The sequence below is a fragment of the Cololabis saira genome, chromosome 18 (genome assembly GCF_033807715.1).
Source record: "Cololabis saira isolate AMF1-May2022 chromosome 18, fColSai1.1, whole genome shotgun sequence".
NCBI lineage: Eukaryota > Metazoa > Chordata > Actinopteri > Beloniformes > Belonidae > Cololabis > Cololabis saira.
In genome coordinates this window covers 24,450,020-24,462,800 of record NC_084604.1, presented here as the reverse complement: position 1 = coordinate 24,462,800, position 12,781 = coordinate 24,450,020, and the positions used below count along the sequence as shown (strand labels likewise).

Sequence of the window (12,781 nt, the reverse complement as noted above, 5' to 3'; positions counted from 1 at the left end):
CTAAAAATGAAATAGAGTAATGCAAAATAAACTGGAGGGATAGGACTGGATGGAGAAGTGGGACAGACTCCCACACTGTCTCTCTCTGTGTGTGTGTGTGTGTGTGTGTGTGTGTGTGTGTGTGTGTGTGTGCATTTACATTTCATGATTCAGCAACACGAAATCATTAATTAAATGTGTCATTAATTAATTAAATGCAGTTTTACATTTCATGATTCACACGCAACACGAAATCATTAATTAAATGTGTCATTAATTAATTAAATGCTGAAATAATAAATATATATTTTTACTTAAAATTAATTGTATTTGAATTAATTAATGACATATTTCATTCTAATTTTAGGGTCAAAGACGTATAAGGTCTTTGAGTAGCCCATTTTTAAAATACTTAAAATAAAGATATTTTTGGCCATTTTCCAAGTTTCCCAAGTTTATTAGTGCGTGTGTGAATGAATAAATGAGACGTAAAACGTAAATTTCTTTGTAGAAAGGTGCCTTATGAAAATACTCATTCACTTGTATTAGTTTGCAGCCCAGTCTTGCCACATCCAATATCTTATGTTTTCAGTCAAATTCAAAGAGCTCTGGAGAAAGTGATTGAGTGGGCCAATGATTGGGGCTTTAATATATTTATAGATAAAACTAAATATATGGTATTTGGATACAAAAAGAAATTGCCAATACATCATCTGCAAATATACAACCAGACTGTTGAAAAAGTGAAAAACTTCAAGTTCCTTGGAATGTGGCTGGATGAAAGACTGACTTGGAAAACTCATATTGAGAAGATTTCTTTGAAGTGTGAGAAAATAATAAATGTTCTAAGGTGTGTGGCAGGATCTGACTGGGGGGCTGATGGAGAATCGCTATTAATGATATACAGAGCGATGATACGATCAGCTATTGATTATGGATCTATGGTATATGGATCAGCAGCCCCTACAGTGGTCAATAAACTTGATATAGTGCAAGCAAAAGCCCTTAGAATTTGTAGTGGGGCATTTCGGACAACTCCAGTACCTGCATTATTCGATAACTATTTTATTTTGAAGTTTGTTGCGCGCACTTCCGGTCCAAAACGGCCTCACGCTGGAGGTAGGCCTATAATACAGTTCTATAGTTCTATAATAGTAGTTCTATAATACATCCATGAGGTAGGCCTATTGCCAGATACTCCTTTATTTAGAGGAAAAGGCAAGCATAAAACTTTTTTTTACTTCTCAGGGAATATCAGTTACGAAGTTCTATTTAATATGCTATACATAAAAACAAAAAATGAAATATAAAATAAATTTATTTTAAAGATATAAATATAAAATAGAATATCTTGTGAATATATCTAGTTTAATTGCAGCAGCTGACCTCCTCATGTGATGTAATTAGGGCCAGAGCACTGACAGTGCGAAGGCCCTATTGTACCTATAGTTTATATTTGACATGTCTACACATTAAATTAGACACATTTGCAATACACTGAAATATACTTGGGTAATTTCATGGTTAGTTTAGGCTATTTAAAACATTATCTGACAAAATATATATTTTTGTATGAACCATTTTTGCAGTAACCCAAAGCAGCATACTAAGCATGACCATTTATAAGCAACTGTATACCTATAGCCTACTTTTGTGCCTTGTAAAGTGATAACAAAATATTACATTTTTAAAAAGACAATACACCAATAACTCTTATTTCTTTATTTGATTTACCAGTATTTTTATTTCAGAACATGAATCCAATGGTGTACTGCCAACTGAACACCACAGTGCCTATCATCAGGCAGTATTTTGATGATCCGGTTGACCTGCGCCCCAACCTCAGACTCTCAAGGCCTCCATCACTGCCTTGATTGCTGCCCTGGAGCTGGAGTCAGCCCATGGTTGGGCCAAGGACATTGAGGTCCTTGTATTTTTGTATTGGCTGGCTCATGCTGCCTCTTACAGGGTTGTGTCAACAGCATTTGACATCCCCAGATCCACCATCCACGACATTGTTCACAGGGTGAGCAGAGCTGTCCTGACCATTCTGGGCAGAGTCATCAACTTCCCCAGAGGTGACCACCAGCTGGAGGAAGTCAGCTCTGGATTCAGTCACTTGGCTGGATCTGACATGTTCAGTTTGGCTGTGGGGGCACACACATGCTCCGAATGCCAGAAGCAGAATGAGCCTCCTGGTGGCTCCGCCTTTTATACCCTCTGTTTTTAACCGTCTTTACCGGCTGTTTTACCCATAGACATATGGTTTTACCAGGAACTTTACACATAAATGATTTATTGTCTTACCCCTTGAATACTATGGAGGATTTTTTGTGCCAAAATTAAATAAATAAATACATCATTAATTAATTAATTAAAATGGGAATGAAATATATCATTAATTAATTAAATGTGTCATTAATTAATTAAAATTAGAATGAAATATGTCATTAATTAATTAAAAAACTATTCATTTTAAGTAAAAAAATATATTTATTATTTCAGCATTTAATTAATTAATGACACATTTAATTAATGATTTCGTGTTACGTGTGAATTATGAAATGTAAAACTGCATTTAATTAATTAATGACGCATTTAATTAATGATTTCGTGTTGCTGAATCATGAAATGTAAATGTAAAACTGTCAGTTTCACTCGTCAAACTCAGTGGGCGGAGCTAACGCAAATCCAGTGGAATCCACTGCTTTGGTCTGAAACTGGAGGTGGAAGAGGAAGCCGTTCTAAACATGACAACTGTGAGTTCGGAGGATTTTCGTGAACTTTGTAGAGAGTTGGTGAGCGATATCTTCGACCTTGCAGAGTATGTGGAAGCAGGACCTGCTGACCCCGAGCATGTAGCGTGAGCGAATCCAGCTCTGCTGGATTCGCGTTAGCCCCGCCCACTGAGTTTGACGAGTGAAACTGACAGTTTTACATTTACATTTCATGATTCAGCAACACGAAATCATTAATTAAATGTGTCATTAATTAATTAAATGCAGTTTTACATTTCATGATTCACACGCAACACGAAATCATTAATTAAATGTGTCATTAATTAATTAAATGCTGAAATAATAAATATATATTTTTACTTAAAATTAATTGTATTTGAATTAATTAATGACATATTTCATTCTAATTTTAGGGTCAAAGACGTATAAGGTCTTTGAGTAGCCCATTTTTAAAATACTTGAAATAAAGATATTTTTGGCCATTTTCCAAACATTTGAAATGTAGTGTACACATACATGTATGTGAAAACTTCAAACAAAGGTATTTTAGTGTTTTTAAACCTTTAAACCGTCATTTGGGGCGACCATTTATCTCAAAATTAATAGATTTCCATAACAAAATGTATATTTTAATAAGTATCAGTAATTAAATTAACTGTTCAAGAAAGATAGACACATTTTTCCTTTCATTTTTTGAAAACCATTTTTAAATACATTCTATCCATAATGGCAGTGTCACCCTCTTACTTACTCTAAAATTCATAAAACTGATTTAAAATGTGTACAAGGTGTATCCACTTATGCATGCTATACCAATAATTTATATTTGAACCAAAACTGATAGACATTCAATTTTGAATTTGATACAGAATTGCCATTTGTTGGTTACCCCACATGACAGGTGGTCACCCCACATGATGCTTTCAAGTTTAATCAAATATAACAGGCTAACAGTTAGCTATATGATCTAAGCTAGCTACTTCTCACCACATATCAGTAACAAATTTACCTTCAAAATATAGATTTGCAAATAAAACGAATTATTTACAGTTTTAGGGTGGTCACCCCACATGATATCAAAATGTGACGTATGACTGCAGCAGTTAGAAAGAGGATTTATTTGTAAAGGAGAGAGAGACTACTGACCTGCAGGTTGTCTCTCTGGGACCCTCATGGAGTAACTGGCTGATGCAACATCCTCTTTGAGATGATTGTCAATATAAAAGTCCCTCAATTGTATTTTTTTCATGGTCATCCCAGATGATAATTCAGACAATGAACATATTCGGACAAGATTAGTTTGTGTATTATGATTGAAATGTGTGTACAAATGTTCCATAACTTTGTCAATAAATCTAAAACAAGTTTGAAAGTATGCCCAATAGGGCAAGCATTATTTTTAAATAGTTTTAATGTGATTTAAAACCAGTTGTCCAAACAGAAGTCAAGGCCGGACGGTCACCCCACATGATGTTTTCACACTTCAGATGGCAGAAAATGACCAATAACCAACATGTTTAAATAAAATAAGAGTGGGCACATGTAGAAGGAACGTATTAGACATACATGTTATATTTTTTATTCATTTTTATGTTTATTATTAGGTAAAAAGTTCCATCGGACAGAAAAAGTAAGCGTCACGTCTTTGACCCTTTAATTAATTAATGACACATTTAATTAATTAATGATATATTTCATTCCCATTTTAATTAATTAATTATGTATTTATTTATTTAATTTTGGCACAAAAAATCCTCCATAGAATACTGAATGAAATATAATAGTTTTATTATTTTAAACCTTTTAAACTTGTTTTTAATAAAATGAATGTAATGTTTACTTTAATTACTTATTTCAAAATAAAGAACTTTCAACCTTGTTTTTTAAATAAGACTAATTAAAAAAATGAATGCCATACCTTTTTAAGATGAATATCTTTTTAATCCTGTTTTTAAATTAAATAAATCTAAGACTGGAATTTTAGACGAATGGGATTAAGGTTAAGGTTAGGAAAAGGAAACTGTCCCCCATAGACAGGAGGCGTACGGTCTGTCCTGGCAGCTCGGAATGACGGTTGTCATTCATCACCATTAGGATTTTTTTATATAATGAAAAAATAATTAGGAAAATGAAAAAAGTGATTAATAATCAATAAAATAAATGTGTGCCTCGACGCAACGTTTTAACTCTTTTACTCCCTGTTATTTATTTCTGAGGTGTACAGGTCCTTATAAAAGGACTTAAATTGATCATTAATACCCTTCTGATCTATAATTTTATTTCCCAGAATATCCCTAATCTCCACTATCCTACCTGTAGCTGCTGATTGTTTCAGTTGGTGGCTCAAGAGTTTGCGGCCTGCGCGTTCGCCATGCTCATAAAGATCCTGTCTTGACCTAATAGGTCCTCCTCATGTTGACTCATCAGTACATCGTATTCAGTTTGGAGCAAAATCTTCTTTCGTGTGTAACTCTTCAGAGGGGGCCATAGAGTGTGCCAGGTCGACTTCCTTTATTGCTTTCATTATATCAGTAGTCCGTTTCATCTTTCTTTTCCTTTCACCTGCACTATATGAAATAATTTGACCTCGTATATAAGCTTTCATGGTTTCCCATAAAGTGCCACAGCTTATCTCAGGGGTATCATTAAGCTCTAAGAAAAAATCTATTTGAGAGTTCATACATTTTGTAAAATTGTCATCCGCCAACAGTCTGGTATTAAGACGCCATGTTTGCTGGGGCGGCGTGTTCTCAGGAAAGTTTCAATATGACTGGACTGTGGTCGGATATTACTATACCAGAATATTCTACCTCTGTCACTATAGGGGTCAATTTATTGTCTAATAAAAAATAGTCAATCCTTGTATATGTCTGATCTGGTGGAGAGTAAAAGGAGTACTGCTTGGAAGTTGGATTTGTGAATCTCCATGGATCAAATATACCGTACGCTTTACAGAAAGAATTAATGCATTGTGCTGATTTACTTAATACCAGTGGAAGTTACTGTTCGTAGCAGCTTCAAGTGTAATAATTGAGACAAACAAACAATAGCCTCAGCTATAAACGTCAGTCGGTCGGTCATGGACATTATCAACATTTTACCATAAATCCTGAGACCTTTTGAGGTCAGCATTGTGAGCAGGAAAGATTTGTACCTTGGGGTCCGTGTAGGCTTGCCACCCGTCCCTTGAAATACGGAATTGTCCTTTATTTGAGAAAAAAATGTTGCGTCCCGTATTGAACCAATACGGACATATATTATGCTCTTATTTATTGATGTCATAATATACAGATGAAGGTCGTAAAATTTGAATATATTGCAAAACGTCATTCGTAGTAAATGTAATGTGCAAAGGGGAAACAAATATATTATTTCCCCACTACATTCAAAGTGAAATATTTCAAGCCTTTATTTTTTTATGATTTTGGTGATTATGGCTCACAGTTTATGAAAACCCCAAATAAAAAATAAATTAAAGAATATTTTATGAAATCAATAAACAATTCCATCATCAAAATTATAACAAATAAGGTTTAACATATCTTGCTTTGCATGTAATAAGACCAGGTAATATATTAGTTTCACCTTTAAATTGAATTATTGAAATAAATTAACTTTTACACCATATTCTAGTTGAATTATTGAAATAAATTCACTTTTACACCATATTCTTCACCTGGCTGATGTGGACATATATAGCATAGGAGGCTATTTCAGTTGCTATATAGTTGGCTGTCAGTCATGCAAGTTCAATGCTATTAAAGCACTTTAAACTTTACATCAAAGCATTTTGTTTTTCCATATAAAATAAACATTTCTATGCAGTTTAGACGTTTTGTGGCTTTTTTTTGTGGCTTTTTTGCTGAAATCAGGGCGTCCCTTATTTCTATTTCTTAAAGGTGGCAACCCTAGGTCCGTGCCAAATCCCAAAAGCAGCAGAAATTGGCAGAACACCGGCAACATGTAAGTAATTCATACTATGACTAACCTTTAGAGATAAAACATTTGAAAATTGTTTATTTCTTGATTACTGAACACTTTTAAATACCCAAGTAAGCTCTAGAGTAAAAGAACACTCAAGAAAAGATTAAAGATCGACCAATTTATTTATCGCGTTTTCATGACGGCGAGCAATTTGACTCTCCGAGCCACCGTATCAGCTGATCAGTCGTTCATGACAGTCACCTGACTTAAACAAATTCACGTTGCATCTTCCTGCATGCTAACCGAAATACATAGACACATTTCATTTAACTGCTGGCCAAAGTGTTCAAAATGGTTATTTAACTGTTGGAGGAGATGCGAATTATCACCAGTCGCGGCGATCTGGAGTTTAAACAGCGAACTGTCTAATTTAATGGTAAGTTTTGGATGTTAGGTTACACCCAAGACTAAGACAAGTATCAACACATCGTATTTGAGTTGTATAATGTTATTTTTGAATTCGCTTTGCAGTCTTTGCGTTGTCTCGTCTACATTGAGACCAATTGAAAAATCAAAGATGCCTCAGACAGCGGCTGTCATCAGTGGGATCCAGAGGATGGTTTTGTATGAAACCAGAGCTGTAAGTCTTATATGATCTTTATATCGTCGTCATGTCTCCCGGAATATCCACTCAGCTTTCTGTTGTTAACATTACATTTCTGTCGTGGTGAGACCAGATTTCCTGCTGCTTGCTGGCTCAGTCTTGTTACTTGCATGAAACAAAAAAGGATCTATTAAGAGAGCAAGGCAAGATAAAATAAAAAGGATTTTTCCAAACTTTTTTTGCCCAAATGACTTGAAAATTGAAGTGTGTGCCCGTTGAAAGCTCCTACTTATGTTTGTAATTAAAATAGATGGTTGGATGATTGAACTGTCATGCCTACTTACTGCATCATGTAGACGGCGGCCACGTTTTATTAGATGTATTAGATTGTTTTTCTAATCATATTACTGTAAACCACACTCGATCTATAGATTTCACATTAAAATAATAATAAAATAAAATCAAGTGTATTATGGAGAACTAAGGGTAACTGTTACGACAGGATTGTGAGCACATTTTTTCCAGCAAACACTGGATGGCAGTAAAAGCTTGCTTATGATAAAGTACAGTGCCAGGAAAAGTTAGTTTTTGCTGACATGAACCCCCCCCTTCAATTTGAAATAAACAGGTTGAAATTCAGATAAGCAGATATGAGTCCTCATCAGTCCTGCTTCATGCATTTGCTTCATGCAATTTTTCACAATGTTAGTAAACTGAGTAAAGCAAGCTTTAAAAAAAAACTATTATTGAAATGAAGGGCACGATTTAAAAGAGGTGACTGAAACATCTAGAAAGTACAGTAGAATAAGTCTTGCTGGAGTTTAGTTAGCATTACAGAGTCTCTGCCAGACCATTTCACTTGGGAGTGGATTTGCAGAGTGTGTAGCTATTGCGGAAAAGAAAAAGGCTCTGTAACATACTGGGAAGTGTGGAACAGGACAAAATGACACTAATGGTTGCAAAATGTACTGATACATGATGTTCCAATTTAACACTCTTTAGAGGACTGAAAATCTTGGTCCATTTTTGCTGCCCAGTATGAAGAAAAGTAATGACTTGAAAGGAAGAGGCATGGGAGATGGATACAACTCTCAATGAGGAATATATTAAAGCATAGCATTGTGGTCAAAGGATTTGCTGAATACAGAGAGAAACATTTTTCCTAATGCATCAAAAAGGTTTAAACACAACTTTAGAAATTGTAATGTAGAAATATGTAGTGACCTTTTAGAGCAGGGGTGTCCAAAGTCTGTCCTCGAGGGCCGGTGCTCTGCATGTTTTAAATGTGTCCCTTTTTTTTATCAAACCGTGATACAAGGAGCTTGGTCATCAACAGAACTATCCAGACTTTGATGACAAGGTGGTGACGACCGTTAATTAGAATCAGATGCGTCGATGCAGGGAAACAACTAAAACATGCAGGACACCGGCCCTCGAGGACCGACTTTGGACACCCTTGCTTAGAGGGCTGTGTCTGCACCATATTCATCATGTCTCATAGTGCATTCATGATTATATCTTTCTTTTCAGAGATATTTTTTGGTGGGGAGCAATCAAGCACAGACCAAACACCGAGTCCTAAAGATTGACCGCACTGAGCCCAAGGACCTCGTCATAATTGATGATAAGGTAAGTGGCAGGTTTTCCTCCAGTACAGTGCCATTGTGTATGCTTATGTAACACAGTGCAGCGTGCCTGAGGGAAAATTGTTCAGTCACTCGGTTTGTCCCAAGTGTATTGTTGATGAGTTCACCCCCTTTTCTTATTGCACTGCTCATTACCAGAATGAATGAACTGCTGGAAGGTGATTTGTTGTTCACGTCGCAGGAGATTATTAGAATGATGTTTGTTATCACGAAGCATCCATAACTAAAGATCCATCACCTCACAATCTCACTCTATCTCAATCTCAATCTCAATATTATTACACTGGCCTCGGGAAACTGGACCCCCCCCCCCCCCTCCAGTTTCACTATAATTGTTTTTTTTTTTCAAAACATTGTCTGAATTCTTGAGAAATTCAGAAGGAAAAAAATTCCCTCATCTTTAAGTTTTTTCCCTCACATTCAAAGAACTGAGAAACATACAAAAGGAGAGGGCTAATAAAGTTATACAGAAAGATGAAAATGCTACAGTGAGGTGCTGCATCTTGTGAAAAACCCTTTTCAAAATACAAAAGAAAAAACTATACCTAAAACGCATAAATACTGTAGCATTGTCTACAAGATACATGACTGCATTTTTGGCATGCATGAGCCTAGACTAAAATGTGTTGTTTAATTCATTTAGTGGTCTTTTGTACCAGTGTGCAATAAAAATGAGCACAGTATTTGAAAACAATTTGGGTAGCAGTCAACCTATTTTATTAATAATTGCCTCATTGAGGATCAGTGTAAATCATCTGGTAGGAAATTTTTGGCTATTGACTAAACGGTAGCCAGTCATTTATTTATTCCCCTATTATTGGACAGACAAGTGCTATATTTGAGAAAAGTTGCTTGCTGTAAAATAAGCTATAAGTCAGAGTTGTCACAACCATCAGTGGCATCTAATCGTTTAAGCTCCATTTTGTCTGTCTTTTAAAAAGAACAACATAATATGAGAAACATATTATAAATATTAATAAATATACATTTTTGTCCAGTGCATGTTGAAGTTACCTGCATTCAATGACTTTGGGTTTAAAGTGGTAACCTTAACCTTTACGTTAACGTAGCGGAAGGGTTTTGGATTTACAGTTTGTTTGTTTTTTTAATTATGTGGAAACATGTTACTTAAGAGCTCACATGTCCCTGGATAGTTTATCCATCAATCCATCAAAGAGGTGGCTATATGTTTAACAGTTAAATCATCAGTTTGGAGCTTTCTGAGAAGTAAATGATGCGTAAAGGTGTAAAAAGGCCTGGACGTTCACAGAACAAAACACGGGTGGATGATCACAGGATCGTTTTTATGGTAAAGCAAAAGAAAATCCATCAGAACATCCAGCCATGTGAAGAATACGCTCAAGCAAGTATTTAACTTTATTGAAGTTTACTGTAAAGAGAACATTTCACAAAAGAAAATACAGTCCACAACAAAGTGCAAACCATCCATAAACTTCAAGAAAACAAAAGGCCAGATTAGACTTTACCTGTAAGAAAATAACAAGGTGAGTCAAGTATGGCAAATGCTTTAAAGGCCTCTGCATCCAAGATATAGAAGGACATGCATGTCTCCCATGTACAGTATGTGGTTCTCCAGTGTTTATCAATGATGTGACAGAAGACAGAAGCATTTAGATGACTTCGTAAATGTAAAGAAATATATTGAATGCTCTTATTCAGCCCAAAGGCAAAAAAGTCCATTGTATGTTTCATAGTGTAGATGGGCAATTATTCAAAGCGTGCTCTAAAAGAGGCACTGGTTGCTGAAAGCAATACCAGAAGGGGGACCCCAAGGGTCGACCAACTTTGAATGGCAACAGAGGGACAATGAGGACAATTTGCAATGACAGTGGTCGCCGGCCGGCCAGCTGATAACCCTCTTAAGGGGCCCCGCCTCTACTTGCCACTTTCGCTGCGTCTTACGTAAAAAACCCTGAAAACCTGCCAAAATGTTCTTATAAACCTAAGAGGGGCCCCTCAGAAAAATTTTGACTGAACATATGACATTAAGACCCAACATTCTATTCATATTAATTTGACATTAAATTAAAGCTGAGAATCTCGGCCCAAAGTTACCTCACTTTAACTTGGATATGTACGGAGCCTGTGAAGGATCATGCAATATATTTTTAATAAAACGTGAGCACATTTAATTAACTCGTGTGCACGTTCTATCAACTCGTGTGCACGTTCTATTAACTCGTGAGCACGTTCTATTAACTTGTGTGCACGAGTTAATATAACGTGCTCACGAGTTGATAAAACGTGCACACGAGAGAGATTTTCCCAATCTTGAAAAAAACTAAGCAAATCTGTGCTGAAAGAAAGAAAGAAACAAACACACAGTTAGATGACATGAAGGGAAATCACTGCGCTGCAGGAGATGATTGCCAAACACTGACCTGTGAAAACACAGTGGTAATATTATTGGAGTTTTAACCCATCGACCAAATTAATCCCTTGAACACAGCAATACTGACAATCAAATATCATTAAACCGTGATCTGATCAGGTGACAATCAGTCCTGTCGGGCGGGGCTGCTCATCTCAGGGCCCCGAGGGTCCGTGTCTGGCACGTTTCAGATGTTTCCCTGCTTCAACATGCAGGGAAACACAGATTCACATGAAGTTTTGGTTACAACAGTCTTGATCACAAGCTGCTGGTGATCCACCCCCCCCCCCCACCCCACCCCCCTCTTCACTTGAGCTCTTACAGGCTCCGTAGATATGTCTAGAGGAAAAAAAAAAGAAATGTCAGAAATGCTGTACATTGTGTTTTCTCTCTGTAGCATGTGTATAATCAGCTTGAAGTACGGGAGTTGCTGGGCCGTCTGGACCTGGGGAACCGTACCAAGATTGGCCAAAAGGGTTCCTCCGGCCTGTCCAGGGCTGTGTCAGCTGTTGGTATTGTGGGTGAGTGCACTTCCTCCTCGCACCGCCTCTGAAGTGTGCAGAGATGTGAACAAGTGGCTCATCTCCAAAGCATTACCTCTATATCTGTACATATTTGCCCAGTTTTGCATTTTACGTGCAGGCATTAGAAAAACATGAAATTAAAAGAAGACCTGGCAGCATGATGCAGTTCTTTAGACAGGAATATTCAGGAGTTAAATCAACCCAAAGACTTTCACTAGATTGTGAAGAGTGTAAACTTTTGTTTGGGAACTAAACGACTTGAATTGAAAAGTGAGAAAAATATAATGGCTTTGATATTTTGATCATTTATATTTTAAGCCTCTGGTCAGACACAAAAACATCATTCCAGTTAAGTGGACGAGGTCCCAACAGATGGACCAAGGTAAATTTAACTTTCTATGCCTATAAATACCAGCATCTTAACTGTGTACCAATCTACATTCTACTGCCATTAAAAGCTAAATGAAGTGGACAGTTCACAGCCACGGCTTCCTTAGAGCAGTCATTCACAGAAACGGAGGTAGAAAAAGGAGAAATGAGACCATTTCTGGATGTGGTGAAAAAGGGACAGTATGGTTTGAAGAAGGAAGATGGAGAAGCCAGTAAGATGTAAATGGACCAGTCCGCCATGGCAGCCCCTAAAGGGGAAGCTGGAAGAAAAAGAGTTTTAAAGTGGCAATTGTGAATGTAGCTCAACTTTGTAGAGCTTGACAGAGGTTTTGCAAAGTAATTTCCTGCCCATGTGTTTCAGCTTAGGCTTCCTTGATATTCAGTTATTAACAAATGTACAGGTGTTGCAGGTGGAGATCTGTATCCCACTTTTGCTTCTCAAAACCCTTTTTGGATGTCACTTTTATACAAAATTATCGATTTAGAATCACCTGTTTGAAATAACATTACTATTTCTTTTTTAAACGTTCCCCTCTTTACTAGCTTTACATTTCCTTGTATGTAGGTTTTTTGTAATTTATCAC

The 12,781-nt window shown here is 36.4% G+C and overlaps 1 protein-coding gene across 2 annotated transcripts in view; it reads left to right on the top strand.

Moving 5' to 3' along the window:
- Window positions 1-6,898: 6,898 nt before the first annotated feature.
- Window positions 6,899-12,781, top strand: part of fig4a (FIG4 phosphoinositide 5-phosphatase a) — a 53,571-nt gene continuing 47,688 nt past the window's right edge. For both annotated transcript variants that reach the window (XM_061746683.1, XM_061746682.1), the window contains exons 1-4: window positions 6,899-7,077; window positions 7,173-7,281; window positions 8,776-8,874; window positions 11,681-11,804. In XM_061746683.1, coding sequence (XP_061602667.1) covers window positions 7,219-7,281; window positions 8,776-8,874; window positions 11,681-11,804 — 286 coding nt within the window. In that variant the 5' untranslated portion in view covers window positions 6,899-7,077; window positions 7,173-7,218. The remainder of the gene's footprint in view (window positions 7,078-7,172; window positions 7,282-8,775; window positions 8,875-11,680; window positions 11,805-12,781) is intronic.